General features: G+C 41.1%; 1 protein-coding gene across 6 annotated transcripts in view; it reads right to left on the reverse strand.

Moving 5' to 3' along the window:
- AFF3 (ALF transcription elongation factor 3) overlaps positions 1 to 18,664 on the reverse strand; it is a 631,738-nt gene that overhangs the window by 200,134 nt on the left and 412,940 nt on the right. For all 6 annotated transcript variants that reach the window (XM_059891654.1, XM_059891653.1, XM_059891652.1 and 3 more), the window contains one exon: positions 7,766 to 7,802. In XM_059891654.1, coding sequence (XP_059747637.1) covers positions 7,766 to 7,802 — 37 coding nt within the window. The remainder of the gene's footprint in view (positions 1 to 7,765; positions 7,803 to 18,664) is intronic.

The raw sequence follows: 18,664 nt of genomic DNA on the forward strand, positions 1-18,664 counted from the left end.
CAAGAGTCTTCTCCAACACCACAGTTCAAAAGCATCAATAAAAACCTTCTATTTTCCTATATTTGACACTTTCTTTTGGTGTTTTACTTAAGAAATACATCAGAAAGATGTTCTCTATACCCTTTTGAAAGTGTATAATTTTACTTGTCACATTTAGGTCTTTTACAAATACCTGGAATAGTTTCTGTGTATGATGTGAGGTAGGAGTTAACTTCCTTTTTCTCCCTATAGATTACCAGTTATGTTGGCACTATCTCTTAAGAAGCCATTCTTTCTCCATTGATCTATATTGTTAGCTCTGACATGAATCTAGTTTTCATATATCTGTGGGTCTGTTTCCTCTATACCGTTTCACCGCTCAATTTGCCTAGTATTATCTTCATTACTTAGTTTTGTTGTTCAGTCGCCAAGTCACGTCCTACTCTTTGCAACCCCATGGACTGCAGCACGCCAGGCCTCCCTGTCCCTTACCATCTTATTACTCAGCTAAAATATTCATTCATTCATAATATTGGTAACACAAGCCTTCAGCCTCACTCTTCTTCAAGAATATGAGCTATGTATTTTTGGTCCTTTGTAATATCAAATAAATGTGAGAATCAACTTTGTCAGTTTCCACATACAGAAAAACGAAGTTATAATTTCATTGTCTCCTGGTTCCCACAGCTGCTGTCAAAAGTCAACTGGAAGTTTAACTGTTGCTTCCTTATTAAATGGTATTTTAAGAATTTTTCTTTATGTATATGGTTTGCAGTTTAACTATTATGTGTCTAGTGTGGACTTATTTTTCTTTATCCTGCTTAATATTCATTGGATTTCTTGAATCTGCAAGGTAGAGTCTTTCAATTGTGGAAAAATTTCAGCCATCATCTCCTTTAACATTCCCTCTTCTTCCTTATCTTTTTCTGGAATTCTAGTTAAATATATGTTAGACCTTCTTGCTGTATATCCCAGGTTTTTAAACTTCTTTTCTCAATTGCATTCTAGGTAATTTCTTAAGTTCAATTTCCTGCTTCATTACTTTTTCTTCACCTATATCTAAACTACAGTTAAACCTAACCAAAGAAATTTTAATTTCTGTAGAGGTTCTGATTAGTATACTTTTAAATACCATATTTTCAATTTTCTCATTTTTGAAAATTAACATAAACATTCTTACTTTATGTTCTGAGCTTGGTAATTCCAGCATCTGAAGTCCTTGGAGGTCTCTTTAATTCTTGGCTGTGTGTTGTTTTTCCTTGCTTTTGTTCAAGGTCTCTTGTTTTATTGTACGTAAATATTTTTGATAATAAGTGCTCATTTCCCTAGGGATTCTCATTCTATTATTATTTGTTCTTCTCTATTTTCTTTGTTTTCTTTTTGTGGTATATTCTACATAGCCAGATTTGATCTTTCTGTAATGACTAATCTTAACGTGCCTTAATTTCCTTTCATATTTTTCATCTCTTTTGCTTTATATTCAGAAAAAAAATGTTTTCAACCTTATATTCTAGACTTCAGCTATTATCCATCATTTCTATTAAATTTAAAAGTTTTGTCAACTTTATTTTTGATTCTCAAGCACTCATTTGTTCTATAACTGCTTCTTTTTCATACCAATCTGTTCTTTTTATTTGATGCAAATAATTTCAATTGCTTCTAAAGACTGCAGTCACATTTGAAATTTTTTTCTTCTGTTTCTTGAATTAAGTAGATTTCCTCTGGGTCAGTGTTTTTCTTTGTTGCTCAAGGTTATGTATTCACCTTTTTGAAATGAATTCAAACTGGTTAAAAAGGTACTGGTGTGGATTTTCTGTATTAGTATATTGATCCATCTTGCTAACATATGTTTCCCTTGTAGGGAGGGGCTGATTTACAGCTTTTTCTAAGTGGACAGAGTAAGTTAATTAAGAGTTCAGGAGAGAAGAACTCTCAAGACAAGCTGGGAATCCTGACTGTCCTCTGAACCCCCAGCAAAAATAGGAAGTAGTTTATTTTGGGTGTACAGCATTTTGGTTTATTTCCCTCTTGAGAAAAACTGATTTTTCTTCCACCAACCTTAGATGTTGGAGAAGACTCTTGAGAGTCCCTTGGACTGCAAGGAGACCATACCAGTCAATCCTAAAGGAAATCAGTCCCAAATATTCACTGGAAGAACTGATGCTGAAGCTGAAACTCCAATACTTTGGCCACCTGATGTGAAGAACTGACTCATTTGAAAAGACCCTGATGCTGGGAAAGATTGAAGGCAGGAGGAGAAGGGGATGACAGAGGATCAGATGGTTGGATGGCATCAGTGACCTGATGGACATGAGTTTGAGCAAGCTCCAGGAGTTGGTGATGGACAGGGAAGCCTGGCATGCTGCAGTCCACGGGGTCCAAAGATTCAGACACGACTGAGTGACTGAACTGAACCATAGATGTCTATTTTTAAGGTTTGGTATTATCTCAGAATCTACTCTGCTTCTCTCTTAGATGCATGTATGTGCCTGTGCTTAGTCACTCAGTCGTGACCAACTTTTTGTGACCCTACGGACTGTAGCCTGCCAGACTACTCTGTCCATGGGATTCTCCAGGCAAGAATACTGGGGTGTGAGGTACCATTTCACACCAGTCAGAATGGCTGCGATCCAAAAGTCTACAAATAATAAATGCTGGCGAGGGTGTGGAGAAAAGGGAACCCTCTTACACTGTTGGTGGGAATGCAAACTAGTACAGCCACTATGGAGAACAGTGTGGAGATTCCTTAAAAAACTGGAAATAGAACTGCCTTATGATCCAGCAATCCCACTGCTGGGCATACACACTGAGGAAACCAGAAGGGAAAGAGACACGTGTACCCCAATGTTCATCGCAGCACTGTTTATAATAGCCAGGACATGGAAGCAACCTAGATGCCCATCAGCAGATGAATGGATAAGAAAGCTGTGGTACATATACACAATGGAGTATTACTCAGCCATTAAAAAGAATACATTTGAATCAGTTCTAATGAGGTGGATGAAACTGGAGCCTATTATACAGGGTGAAGTAAGCCAGAAAGAAAAACACCAATACAGTATACTAACGCATATATATGGAATTTAGAAAGATGGTAACGATAACCCTGTATACGAGACAGCAAAAGAGACACTGATGTAGAGAACAGTCTTATGGACTCTGTGGGAGAGGGAGAGGGTGGGAAGATTTGGGAGAATGGCATTGAAACATGTGAAACGTCATGTATGAAACGAGATGCCAGTCCAGGTTCAATGCACAATGCTGGATGCTTGGGGCTGGTACACTAAATTAAAAAAAGAAAAAAGAAAAAAAAAAAAAAGAGTTTTCACATATTAAAAAAAAAAAAAAAAAGAATACTGGGGTGGCTTGCCATGCCCTCCTCCAGGGGATCTTCCTAACCCAGGGATTGCACCCAGGTCTGCATTGCAGGCGGATTCTTTACTGTCTGAGCAGGCAGATTCTTTATTGTCTGAGCCACCAGGGAAGCCCAAGAATCCCTTCCCTAGGGGATCTTCCTGACCCAGGAATTGAACCAGGGTCTCCTGCATTGCAGGCAGATTCTTTACCAGCTAAGCTACCAGGAAAGTCCCTCTCTCTTAGGTACCAGCTCCCAACTAGAAGTTCTAGGTAACTGTTAATTTTCTTGGCAAATGTTACTATTTTTTTTTTTTTTTTTGGTACTTTGGTTTCTGGGGGAGGAAAACCAGACTGAAAGCTCCGTATGAAAACCTGCCAAGATGGGAGTGTAGGAGTAAAAGGTGGAAGAACACCCATGTTCCCATCACTGTCTATAGTCCACACCTCTTCTCTGTTGGGGTTGAGAGGGAACTGGGTCTCTCCTGGAGTGAGCTCTGAAGGACATTCCCACCACTATGGCTTGTTCCTGTTTGTTTCATTATTTTCTTTTTTCTGAGCCATCACCTTCCCTGCCCAGGATTATCTAACAGCACAGTCCCATCCACTCTCCATTTTCCAGAAACTCAGCTGAATTTCTGGTTTGTTAATGAAATCCTTCCCTGTTTTCAGGGCTATTATGTATTTCCTTCCTTCACTGCCTCTTTTGGTTATTTTAATGCAGATTCAGAAGGGAGGGAAAGAAGTGCTTATGTTCAGTCTGACACATGAACGGGACATTCTCACATCGTTTAAGAAACTATAAACATGCATCACTTATTTTAATGTTTAAGTTTCTCAATACTTAATAAGCTGCCATTTTATAATATGAAATTAAGTGGTAATCAGCAAGCTTGCTAAAGCAGCTCTCTTTTAAAAGATTTGGATTAAAAAATAATTTTCTGTTTAATTTATACACTCTTTTCTCTTAGTATCTACATAACCGTTTTCTAATTTCAAAACTAAAAAAGCACTGACCTAGAGTGGGGAAGATCAGTCCATCAAGATACAAATTGTTCCTCCGAAATTCGGTGTTTTCCTATTTTCTACATACTTAGTGGAGTCATGATTCCCCAAACTGTAATTATTTCAAACCAAAGGCAAGAAACAGCACAGGAAATGCTCGTAGGACCCGCTCTGTAAAGTTTCCAGTGTGCTATAATCCACAGAGGACACTCTGATTTTTATTTTTTTCCATTATGATTTCTTACAGGATTTTGAATATAGTTCCCTGTGCTATCCGGTAGGATCTTGTTGTCTGTCTATTTTATATACATGACTGTATCTGCTAACCCCAAACTCCTCATTTGTTTCCCCCACTTTCCCCTTTGGTAACCGTACGTTTGTTTTCTGTCTCTGTAACTGTGGTTCTGTTTTGTAAATAGGCTCATTCGTGTCATAGTTTATATTCTAGCCATAAGTGATACCATGATATTCCTCCTCTGTCTGACTTACGTCACTTAGCATGATAATCTCCAGGTTCACCCATGGTGCTGCAAATGGCATTATTTCATTCTGTTAGGTAGTTAGAACAGGGAAAAGGAGTCCAGAATGGCGGTGGCTAAAAGCTAAGGAGGAGAAAAGCCCGCGAAATTAGAACAAAGGAAGGTCCAAGGACCGGAGTGAGGACCTCAGGTAAAACAAACAACACTCCTGGCTGGCCCAATTTCCATAGGACAGGCCCAGGGGAAAAAAAAAAAAAAAAAACATATAAAAAAAGGAGCCAAAGCTAGCTCTCTCTCTCTCTCTCCCGTGTGCTGGGGAGCTCTTCTCTTCACGTCTTTGGATTGACGTGCCCTCATGCTTTGAAGATGGATTTCCCTGCTATCTTCTAAATAAAATAGAGCTGTAACACTGATTTGTCTAAGAGCTATAACACGGTCCATTCGAGACCTGAGAGCTATAACACGGTCTATCCAAGACCTGAGAGCTGTGACACGCTGAGGGGGCTTTAATGTCCATCACTCTGAATCTTTGCTGTGATGAGACAAAGAACCAAGAAGCATACACTCGCCTGACAATTCTTTTTATTTTTTTGCTGCATAGCATTCCATTTTGGGTGTGTGTGTATGCACACACTTGTATACACAAACATACCACATCACTGATTTTTAAATAATAATATTATCTTTTTTTTTTAATGGGGGAAGCTTTATTTGGGGGGAAAAAAAACCCTTACCCCTAGAAAAGAGAAAGTCAATGACAAAAATACTTAGATGATGAATTGCCAGAATGTGGTTTATGCCATATCATGCAGGTGCCACTCATAATTCCAAAGAAGGTAGGCGTGCTTACATAACCTCAATGGTTATGCTGTGCCAAAAAAATAGGGCAGATGCAAACAAGAATCTTGGACAGGAATTTAATCTCACACAGAAGGGATGAGAGCAACCTTTTTGGGGTCAAGGTTATGGGAGGGAAAGCCTACTGTCTTTGGGACAGAGATCCCTGAATTCAAATCCTGTCACTTTTTTTAAGCCATGTAACCATGGTTTAGGTATTAACTGCAGAATCTCATTTTCATCCTGTGCAGAATGGGGCTGCAATGCCTACTTCATACAGCTACTGTTAGGATTAAACGAAAGAGCAGACATAAAGAAGAGACTGAACACAGAAGGGACTGAACAGCTATTTCCTTTGTTCTTCTTTATGTCAAAGACTCCAAGCTGAGAGGAAGTACATTTATTCTATTATATCTATTATCTCCTCCCTTTTCCCTGAACTGTTTAAGTTGAAATGGAAAGAAATGGTGAGGAAAGCAAAGGCAATTCTCCTGTATGCTCTCGTCTTTGGCATATGATGCCCATGCCTGCACACCTCATGAACTTAACCATGCGTCTCCTGATTCCTTTCCTTATTATTACATTTATTAATTTCTATAGATTTCAAGTCCCTTGGAAATTTCACCTCTTCCCTGGTGCTTGTGCTCACAGCACATTCCAACAGAGGGTGGGGTAATAAATGAGATTGCCTATGCACCATTACGCCATCATCCCCCTCCCCTGACCTTCCTCTAGCTGTGCACTAAAAGTCTAGGGCTTTCTACTGCATTTGTCCCGATGTCTTTTCTCCATAATCTTTCTGCTCTCACAGATGCTCAGTGGGTGAGCCCCAGACACATCTACTGGCTCAGAGTGATTTTCATGTTCAAACATAGCCTTGAAATTTGCAAGCAATGCTCTTTAGCCAACTGGATGGTCAAGAGACTAACAAAGCCCAGTCACTGTGGGTGTGATTACACGACATGGATGGGGTGGCTTATGCATTTTTAATGCTCAAGGAAACATTAATACCAATTAGCACTGCTGAAGAAGAGAATTAAAACAATACTTCATGGAATGATATTCTCGGTTTGATGATGAAGCCCCAGTGTTTTATTAGACACTGGGTTCAACAACGAAATTCCTTCTAGGACACTTTAGTCTGTTTCTCCCCAGAAGAGGGCATGGTTTCTTCATGGATTCTAAGAACATTTATCATGAGATCTTCTGATTGTTCTTTGCCCACCTATTTTCTTTTAATTTAGGTAACTCATTGTGTGTGTGTGTGGTAGTCACTCAGTCATGTCCGACTCTTTGTGACCCTCCATGGACTGTAGCCCGCCAGGCTCTTCTGTCCATGGAATTCTCCAGGCAAGAATACTGGAGTGGGTTGCCATTTCCTTCTCATTCAGTTCAGTTCAGTTCAGTCGCTCAGTCGTGTCCAACTCTTTGCGACCCCATGAATCACAGCACGCCAGGCTTCCCTGTCCATCACCAACTCCTGGAGTTCACTCAAACTCACGTCCATCGAGTCGGTGATGCCATCCAGCCATCTCATCCTCTGCAGTCCCCTTTTCCTCCTGCCCATTAGATGCCTTTAAAAATATTTTCCCCTCATACACACCAGAGGCCAACTGTTAGAAAGGATGGTATTCCTTCCTCCTAGGGCTACTTTGAAATTCACCACTTTATATTTTGGCCCCAAGTAAAAAGTGTTACTTGCTCAGTCGTGTCAGACTCTTTGCAACCTCATGGGCTGTAGCCCACCAGGTTCCTCTATCCATGGAATTCTGCAGGCAAGAATACTGGAGTGGGTTGCCATTCCCTTCTCCAAGGGATCTTCCTGACCCAGGGATCAAACCCGGGTCTCTTGTATTGCAGGCAGCTTCTTTACCATCTGAGCCACCAGGGAAGTCCTTATTTTGTCCCTACTTCCCTTGAATAAAGATAGAACATCCAAGGGCATGATGTACCTTATCCATGTGGGCAGCACTTTAACAAACGGCCCTCATATTCCCCACTTGATTTTGTCTTAGTGAAGTTCTTTTAAACCTACTGTATATTGCATGCACCCCCGCTCTTCACCCACTCCCACCCCCACATATGAAGCTACAGAAAGAAGCATTTCTTACTTGGATTATTGTGTCCAGAGGAGGCAAGCTGAGAGTCCTAAAATGAAACAAGAATTATCAATTAATTTTCTTATTTTTTTCGTTAGACTTTGTTCTTCATTTCACCAACATTTTAATATTGATTATGTATTGAAACAATACTATTTAGTTTATATGAGATTACAAAAATTACATGATAAAATTATTTTCACATCTTTATGCTTACAGTTTCAATGTGGCTACTACGAAATAAAAAATTATATGTGTTTATATTATATATCTGTTGGACAGCACTGCTTTTGAGGAATAACAGAACGACTGGATATCTAATGGAAAAAAATAACCCTGACCTTTATATGAATTAATCTTAAAATCACTGTAATTAAATCATAGATCCAAGCATAAATACCCAAACTATAAGAGGTCTAGAAAAGTAACCTTTTTAATTTAATTTTCAAAATGACATATATTATTGGTCATTCAGAACCTAATCACTGATCATAATCTCTACCAGCTACCGTAACAAGAAACATTTATGTGTTCCTTAAGCAGTTCTGGTATACAGCTCACAATCACTTCTTTGTTGTATTGTGGACTTCTTGTTTTGTTCACTGAAGTGAAATCCCTGTAACATAAAATTCCTATAACATAAAATGAACCACTTTAAACTGAACAGTTCAGTGGCATTTAATACAGTCACCATGTACTAAACCACCACCTCTAATTGCAAACCATTTCTACCATTGCAAAGTCAAATTCCTTACCCACTCATCACTTTCCCCATTGTCCCTCTCCTTAGTACCTGGTGACCACCAGTCTGCATCCTGTCTTTATGACTTCTATTCTGGGTATTTCATATTACTATAACGATACAACATGTCACGTTTTTTGTTTGGCTTCTTTCATTTAGCATAATGTTTCAGAGGTTCACCCATATCATAGCATATGTGAATGTTTCGTTCCTTTTTATGGCTGAATAATACTCCATTATATATGTCTACACACACACACACACACACACACACACCGATTTGTTTATCCATTCATCTGTTAATGGACATGTGGGCTGCTCCCACCTTTTGACTATTGTGAGTAGTGTTGCTATGAATATATATGTGCATGTGCTTGTTGAACCCTTTTTCAATTCTTTGAGTGTACATCTAGGAGTAGAGTTGCAGATCAGATCAGATCAGATCAGTCGCTCAGTCGTGTCCGACTCTTTGCGACCCCATGAATCCCAGCACGCCAGATCTCCCTGTCCATCACCAACTCCCGGAGTTTACTCAGACTCACGTCCATCGAGTCAGTGATGCCATCCAGCCATCTCATCCTCTGTCGTCCCCTTCTCCTCCTGCCCCCAATCCCTCCCAGCATCAGGGTCTTTTCCAATGAATCAACTCTTCGCATGAGGTGGCCAAAGTACTGGAGTTTCAGCTTTAGCATCATTCCTTCCAAAGAAATCCCAGGGCTGATCTCCTTCAGAATGGACTGGTTGGATCTCCTTGCAGTCCAAGGGACTCTCAAGAGTCTTCTCCAACACCACAGTTCAAAAGCATCAATTCTTTGGCACTCAGTCTTCTTCACAGTCCAACTCTCACATCCATACATGACCACAGGAAGAACCATAGCCTTGACTAGACGAACCTTTGTTGGCAAAGTAATGTCTCTGCTTTTGAATATGCTATCTAGGTTGGTCATAACTTTCCTTCCAAGGAGTAAGCATCTTTTAATTTCATGGCTGCAGGCACCATCTCCAGTGATTTTGGAGCCCCCCAAAATAAAGTCTGACACTGTTTCCACTGTTTCCCCATCTATTTCCCATGAAGTGATGGGACCAGATGCCATGATCTTCGTTTCCTGAATGTTGAGCTTTAAGCCAACTTTTTCACTCTCCACTTTCACTTTCATCAAGAGGCTTTTCAGTTCCTCTTCACTTTCTGCCATAAGGGTGGTGTCATCTGCATATCTGAGGTTATCGATATTTCTCCCGGCAATCTTGATTCCAGCTTGTGTTTCTTCCAGTCCAGCATTTCTCATGATGTACTCTGCATATAAGTTAAATAAACAGGGTGACAATATACAGCCTTGACGAATTCCTTTTCCTATTTGGAACCAGTCTGTTGTTCCATGTCCAGTTTGAACTACTGCTTCCTGACCTGCATACAAATTTCTCAAGAGGCAGATCAGGGTCATATGCTAATTCTACATTAAACTTTCTGAGCAACCACCAGACTTTTCCACAGTGGCTGAAATGTTCTGAATTTCTACCAGCAATGTATGAGAGTTTCAATTTCTCCACATCCTCACCAAAACTTGCTATTTTCTTTTAATTAAAAAAGATTATTATAGGCATTTAAGTGGGTGTGTAGTAGTTTCTCATTGCGGTTTGCCTTGCATTTCCCTAATGACTATGATATTGAACATCTTTTCATATGTTTTTTGGCCATTTGTATACCTCTTTGGAGAAATGTGTATTCAGATACTTTGTCCATTTTCTTGTTTTCAATAGTATCAAAATTATCTTTATTTTTTTCATTGAAGTATAGTTGATTTACAATATTGTATTAGTTTCCGGTGCACAGCAAAATGATTCAATTACACACACACACACACATACACACATATTCTTTTTTATATTACATTGTCCGTTTTTCAATTGGGTTGTTTGCCTTTTGGTTGTTGAGCTAAAAGAGTATTTCGTACATTCTGGATACCAGACTTTTATTAGGAAAGTGATATGCTGAAAGTGGAGAGTGAAAAAGTGGGCTTAAAGCTCAACATTCAGAAAACGAAGATCATGGCATCCGGTCCCACCACTTCATGGGAAATAGATGGGGAAACAGTGGACACAGTGTCAGACTTTATTTTTTGGGGTTCCAAAATCACTGCAGATGGTGACTGCAGCCATGAAACTAAGACACTTACTCCTTGGAAGGAAAGTTATGACCAACCTAGATAGCATATTCAAAAGCAGAGACATTACTTTGCCAACAAAGGTTCGTCTAGTCAAGGCTATGGTTTTTCCTGTGGTCATGTATGGATGTGAGAGTTGGACTGTGAAGAAGACTGAGCGCCGAAGAATTGATGCTTTTGAACTGTGGTGTTGGAGAAGACTCTTGAGAGTCCCTTGGACTGCAAGGAGATCCAACCAGTCCATTCTGAAGGAGATCAGCCCTGGGTGTTCTTTGGAAGGAGTGATGCTAAAGCTGAAACTCCAGTACTTTGGCCACCTCATGCGAGGAGTTTTTCATTGGAAAAGACCCTGATGCTGGGAGGGATTGGGGGCAGGAGGAGAAGGGGACGACAGAGGATGAGATGGCTGGATGGCATCACTGACTTGATGGACGTGAGTCTGAGTGAACTCCGGGAGTTGGTGATGGACAGGGAGGCCTGGCGTGCTGGGATTCATGGGGTCGCAAAGAGTCGGACACGACTGAGCAACTGAACTGATCTGATCTGATGCAAATATTTCTTCTTATTCCGTCAGTTGTCTTTTCACTCTGTTGATAATGTCCTTCAACACACAAAAAGTTTTAATTTTGATGAAGTCCAATTTATCTATTTTTTCTTTTGTTACCCATTCTTTTGGGGTCATATCTGAGACTCCCCTGTTGAATCCAAGGTTGGAAATATTAATCTCTGTTTCTTCTGTGAAGTTTATGGTTCTAGTTCTTATATTTGGGACCTATTGTAGTACTGACTTTCAATCTAACCCTTCACTCTCACCACCCCGTTCTGTAGACGAGGCTGGCAACCACCCCATCAGGGACGTTCCACTGAACAATCGCTGTCACGCTCACGCCGGTGGACAGGAGATTATTATAGCTTTCCACATACCTGGAGTGGCCGAAAGCCAGCACTATGCAGTATTTGAATTCAGTTACTGATCAAGTAAATAGTGATTGAACCTGATTTTATTTCCGCTAAAGTGAAATGCTAAATTCTGTTTTGGGAATTCACATCCTCTTTCCTTGCAAAGGGCTTCCCAGGTGGCTCAGTGGTAAAGAATCTGCTTGCCAATGCAGGAAACTCGGGTTCAATCCGTGGGTTGGGAAGATTCCCTGGGGGAGGAAATGGCAACCCACTCCAGTACTCTTGCTTGGGAAATCCCTTGGACAGAGGAGCCTGGTGGGCTACAGTTCACGGGGTAGCAGAGTTGGACACGACTGAGAGACTGAGTACCTTCCTTGCAAAATTCCTATTTAATATGAATTATAAAAGAGAGTTATAAAACAATGCATTGAGATGGTAGGAATGTAAAAAAACCCATAAAGTCCAGTGAAACTCATTTACAATTTTAGTGTGTGGGACAAAAATCCAGTGAAATGAAGTCAACTTCTATTTTATGGCTTTCTTATTATTTTAAAAAGCAGTGACTATTTTATTTATTCTTTATTATTTTAATTTTACTCAGATTGGTGGGTAGGGGTTGGGTAAGAAATTTGGATGTCTACTCTACTAAGCAGACTAAGTCATACACAGATGCCTTTAATGTTAATGTGGTAGAAATGAGCTATTTATCTGAAGAAAAATAACAAGCTCAACTCTCAACCCAAGCTTCAGCTTTTGGAAACAGTGTATTAAAGATAAAATATGGTTCCTGAGATGATGGGCTAAAATGTAATCCTCAGAAATGATTTAGGCCAATTTGAATGGTTGCTATTATAAAGAGGACGTCCATAGTTAACTTCCCCAAAGGGACTGGGATATTTCTCATTCCTTCTAACTAATGTAGAGTTTACATCTGAACATGAATTAGAGTGAGCTCTTCTACGTGAAAAATACTTTGAGTCTCATGTAGTTGACTCCCTTGAGCCATCTGCAGATTTTGGTATTTTGGAGATGTCTTGTACCAGAGTGGTGAAGACTCATTTACTGTCAGATGAAGAAGAATGGTAACTGAGATAGTTTTCAACATTATGACCATTCTTGGGGGAAAAAAACACAAAAGATAGTACAAGTTTTTGTGACATTGTTTGCTGTTGTTATTGGGACACAGATCATTTGACAACTTGATGCACTGCAGACATCCTGAAACCCAGATGATGACTACTGACCACGGGCTCTTTGAGACCTGAAAATGAGCTTCCAGAGAACCTGAATGATAATTACACACTGCAAGACCATGCATTTCATAAGCAGTACATTTCAAAATTTAATGAACACATCTGTGTCATTAATGATGATAATTTCTGTTTTGGATGGGAGAGTGAAAAGAAGCAGAAAATGGTTAAAGTCATTAGTTAAAAAAAAAAAATCACCATTGAAGTCTGCTCTCTGGAGGGAAAGAGACTTTGGAGAGACATAATAAAGACTGCCCCTAATGTGTCATCCACGTCTCTAGCTGACATCCTCTGGATGGTGCACTGATCACCAACGGAGCCCGTGTGCCTAGACTGGACCACTCTGGGTACAGATGACGCCCCCGTATCCTTCTTACTGATCTGGAGCGTGCATCGCTCGTCTGCTGGTGGAAGGTGTAATGACGCTCCTCCCAAGTTTAGGTCGCAGGGCCCTGGATGCATTCTCATTAGTTCTCTGCTGCCAACGACAGGGCCCATGGTTGCTGCCTTTTGAAGCAGTACTGCCCTGTCCAGCCGGCTGCAAGACTGGCGGGCGGAGGCAGGGAAGGAGGGCACAGACTATGCAGATCCCTTATCCCTCACTGAGCCAGAGCCTGGCTGGGCTCAGAGGGAAACAAGCTCCAGACACTGAAGTCCTTTCCATTTTCGTGTCTCCTGCTGCCCAAGTCAGACGCTCAGATGCTCTTATAGCTATAGCTTCTGTCGCAAAGGCTTTTTCTCTGTATGTGAACACCATCCCTGGGTAGCTGCCTGGAGAGTAGCTGGCCCCGTCTGAGCACTGTCATTTCAGCCTCCTCTGGGAGCATTCCACCAGACCTGCAAGGCTCCCCGTCGGGTCCTCAGGGGTTACAGAAGTGAGTGTACAAAGCCCCTGCCTTCCCCGCCTGGGAGCCCAGGGAGTCAGCAGAGGAAATGATGTGTACACAAGTTCTGAAGACCCAGGGCGGAGAGGCATGTCGTGACTGCTGTGCGGGAGCGCTCTGAGCCTTTAGAGCCTGTCCTCATCCTTGGGTGCGTGTCCCGCCATCTTTGTTTTTCTGCCTGGAAACTTCATTCTCCCCTCAAGGCTCAGAACAGAGAAGCTCAAGGGTATCGGTTCTTTGAAATACTCCTGCATCTCAGAAGGACTTATTTGCTTTATGTTGTCACTGCACAGTGTCAAACTTCCATTATAAGAATTGTCTTTTTGACTATGACTCCTGTTTTAAAAATAAACCTTTATCAAGGTATAAATGATATAACATAAACTGTACATATTTAAGGTATTCAGTTAGATAATAAATATATAATAAAAGAAGGTTACTATTGTCTTGACTCAAGGATGGCTCCATCTTATTAAATAGCACTTGCCATTTAAACAACAGCAGTTTCCTAAAGGGAATCAACCCTGCATATTCATTGGAAGGACTGAAGCTGAAGCTCCAATACTTTGTCCACCTGATGCAAAGAGCTGATTCATTGTAAAAGACTGAGAGGAGGAGAAGGGGGTGACAGAGGATGAGATGATGGGATGGCATCACCAACTCAATGGACATGAGTTTGAGCAACTTCCAGGAGATGGTGAAGGACCTGGTGTGCTGCAGTCTTGGGGTCACAAAGAGTTGGACACGACTGAGCGACGGAACAGCAATGAAAGTGACATTAAAGAAAACTCAGGACAATAGGAAAGTGTAAGGAAAAGTTGCCTGTGTTCCTACAGCAGGCCATTTCTGAGGTTACTCTAGTGCTCTTAGTTTCCGACATTCATGACGCATGTCTCACCCTGACGGCCACGTGCACAGACGGGAGACCCACCTCTGGTGACTTAGAATATCTACAGCTGGAAACTTAGGCTTTTCTAACTTTAAATCCCAAATTCCCAACACCTAAACTATTGTTGGGCACACAGAAATCCCAGAACTTCTTTAAAGGCGGTAATGAGTTGGGAAGTAAAGTTTGTACAAACCATTTTGCTGAAGACAGAAATAACTGAGCATACTAGTGGCTAAGAAAACCATCCGAGGAAGCCTTATAATAAATACTATATTTCATCAAAGGTAGTTCAGTTCAGTTCTTCAGTCGTGGCTGACTTTGCGACCCCATGAATCGCAGCACGCCAGGCCTCCCTGTCCATCACCAACTCCCGGAGTTCACTCAAACTCACGTCCATCGAGTCGGTGATGCCATCCAGCCATCTCATTCTCTGTCATCCCCTTTTCCTCCTGCCCCCAATCCCTCTCAGCATCAGGGTCTTTTCCAATGAGTCAATTCTTCGCATGAGGTGGCCAAAGTATTGGAGTTTCAGCCTCAGCATCAGTCCTTCCAATGAACACCCAGGACTGATCTCCTTTAGAATGGACTGGTTGGATCTCCTTGCAGTCCAAGGGACTCTCAAGAGTCTTCTCCAACACCACACTTCAAAAGCATCAATTCTTCGGTGCTCAGCTTTCTTCACAGTCCAACTCTCACGTCCATACATGACCACAGGAAAAACCATAGCCTTGACTAGATGGACCTTTTGTTGGCAAAGTAATGTCTCTGCTTTTGAATATGCTATCTAGGTTGGTCATAACTTTCCTTCCAAGGAGTAAGCGTCTTTTAATTTCCTGGCTGCAGTCACCATCTGCAGTGATTTTGGAGCCCCCAAAATAAAGTCTGACACTGTTTTCACTGTTTCCCCATCTATTTCCCATGAAGTGATGGGACCAGATGCCAAACTGTTGGCATTACCAAGGCTGCATTACCTCATGCATTACTATTGAAGACAATTGCTGCCAATTAATTGTAAAACGCCATCAATGTAAAACAGATTCTGAAACTAGGATCTTAAAATGTGAAAAAAATATGCACCTTAGACCAATAAAATACAGTGGCTCTTAAGCTGTTGCTGATGGGAGGGAGTCCTTACCTGGTGAAGCCACTACTGGAAAGTGGTTTTTGTCTCTATTCCTGCCCTGAAAATAGGTTTCTCTGTACCATTTTTCTAGGTTTCATATTATACTAGTTTTTTTTTTTTTCTTTTCTGACTTACTTTACTCTGTATGATGGTCTCTAAGTCCACCCACATCTCTACAAATGATTCAATTTCATTCTTTTATGGCTAAATATGTATTCCATTGTATATATGTACCACAGCTTCTTTATCCGTCCATCTTTTGTTAGCCATTAAGGTTGTTTCTGTGTTCTGGCTGTTGTCATTAGTGCTGCAATGAACAGCGGGGTTCATTTTGAATTATGGTTTTCTCAGAGTACATGCTCAGTAGTGGGAATAACAGCAGAAACCAACACAACATTGAGAAGCGATTATACTCCAATTTTTTAAAAATTGGCTCTTTGGAACCATCTGAAGCCTGCTGTACTCATACGTCCTCTTGCTTGTCTGTCAACCCATCATAGGAATTATAAAAGACAAGAAATGGAAACACAGCTTCTTTGCTTTTCAGACCCCCACATAAAGCTAGTTACTATAGGAAAAAGAACACTTGCTGTGGTTTGGCTTTCCTTCTTCCCCACCAATCACTTTCTTTCCTATGAAGCTCAGAGTCAGTAAAATAATGCAAATTAAAATCAATTTAAATGTTTACTTTGAGGCAATGAAGTAAAAGTGAAATTTTAGCCCAAACATTTTGTGGTCATTTCTAAAGCATGCCAGGAACCCAAAGAGAGACATAGATCATAAACTTTTCAGCTTCAAAGTGCTTTCCTTCACGCTTGCTGGCTTTCATTCTCCTTGTACTGTATAGAGCGTAAGGCAATAGGGCTCTCATTTCTCTAATCATGCTAGAACTCTTCTGCCTAATGCTTTAGAAACTGATCAGCAAAAACAGTTTCAAACCAGATCTGATCCCATCAGTTTCGGCATTCATTGCCACGTGAAATGTTTGCGAAATGCCATTAGATTTGCACAGATGCCTTCTGGGGATGAAACAAGTTCTACAATTTTAGTTCCCTATTTGTGTTTCAAAACTTATGAGACTGCTCTGGAAATCAAGGGAAAAGGACAAAGCTTTGAAATACCTGCTAATGGCATGCATTCTTTACCAAATTCAATTACTTTTGAGATTTGAAGAATAAGGCAGACACGTCTGGTAGTGTTTGTCTAGGGAATTGTGACTCAAAGTTAAATCTTCAGAGAATAGAAAAAACATCCAAGTTCAGTATCAATTGACTTTATTATATGTTATGTCCTTCAATATCCAGACAAATTGGGGAAATTCTCGGAAGTATGTAGCTAATTAATTTAGTGCTACTGGTAACTCAGAAAGCACATTTAAATCGACTTTCCTTTGAGGTCAAATTGCTCCTTTAATCTCAATAAGGACTTAATTTCATTATTTATTAGTCATTTTGGAGATTTTGCCCTGCAAGTTCCATAAACAATTCTAGGTCCTACACACTAGCGATCGTGATAATCCCAAACATTAATAATCTAATTAATGAACTGCAAGCCTCCAGCTGTCAGAATACTAATTAGTGGAGATACAGGTTAAAAGAGAATTAGTGAGGTCTTTGCAGTAAGCAGGACAAGGGCTCCTCCAAAGATATTTGCATCTTAATTCCCAGGCCCTGTGAATATGCTACTTCTCATGGCAAAAGGGACTTTGCAGAAGTGATTAACTATTTTGAGACGGGAGATCATCCTACTATCCAGGAGGGCCCAGCATCTTCACAAAGGGAAGGGAGGTGGGAGGAGAGTCAGGGAAGATGTGACAAGGAGGTTAGAAGTCAGAATGACGAGAGCCATGAGCTAAGTAACAGGGGCAGCCTCTTGGAGCCGTGAAAGACAAGACAGCAAATTCTCCCTTAAAACATTCGGAAGAAACAAAGCTCTGCCAACACCTGGATTTCAGCTCTGTGACACTGATTTCAGACTCTGACTTCCAGTGTTGTAAGATAATAAATTTGCGTTGTCTTAAGTCACTAAGTTTATGGTGATCTGTTATAGTAGAAATGACACTAATGCAGTCTTATTTCATTGGAACAAGATAAATCACCAATACTTATTGTGAAATGTTTGAAAGAAAGGCATTATTAAAATCATGCAATGTTCCTACACGTTACTTATTTATTTAATTTTGGGGGCTGAGCTGGGTCTCTATCGCTGCACGCGGCCTTTCTCTAGTTGCAGCAATAGGGGCTCCTCTCCAGTTGCGGTGAGCAGGCTTACTGCCGTGGCTTCTCTTGCTGCGGAGCATGGACTCTAGGGCGTGCGGGCTCCTGCAGTTGTAGCACATGGGCAAGGGAGCTTTGGCCCACGGGCTTAGCCGCTCTGCAGCATGTGGCATCTTTCCCGACCTGCGATGTGTGTTCCCTGTGTTGGCAGGTGGATTCTTAACCACTGGACCACCAGGGAAGTCCAATGTTCCCATACTTTGTAAAGTCACCTATTCTTTCTTGAGAAAAACCGAAAGATCTAGAGCTGAAATAGCTCTCCACAAATTCTATAGTAATCCTAGAGAAGACAGGATTTTTTTCCTATTTAAACTTCAAGTTCTGTGCCCTCTATGATGCAATGGTGGGGAGAAACATTTCAGTTCAGTTCAGTTCAGTTGCTCAGTCATGTCCGGCTCTTTGAGACCCCATGAATCGCAGCACGCCAGGCCTCCCTGTCCATCACCAACTCCCGGAGTTCACTCAGACTCACGTCCATTGAGTCGGTGATGCCATCCAGCCATCTCATCCTCTGTTGTCCCCTTCTCCTCCTGCCCCCAATCCCTCCCAGCATCAGAGTCTTTTCCAATGAGTCAACTCTTCGCATGAGGTGGCCAAAGTACTGGAGTTTCAGCTTTAGCATCAGTCCTTCCAAAGAACACCCACGGCTGATCTCCTTCAGAATGGACTGGTTGGATCTCCTTGC

Source organism: Bos taurus, chromosome 11 (genome assembly GCF_002263795.3).
Source record: "Bos taurus isolate L1 Dominette 01449 registration number 42190680 breed Hereford chromosome 11, ARS-UCD2.0, whole genome shotgun sequence".
Taxonomy (NCBI): domain Eukaryota; kingdom Metazoa; phylum Chordata; class Mammalia; order Artiodactyla; family Bovidae; genus Bos; species Bos taurus.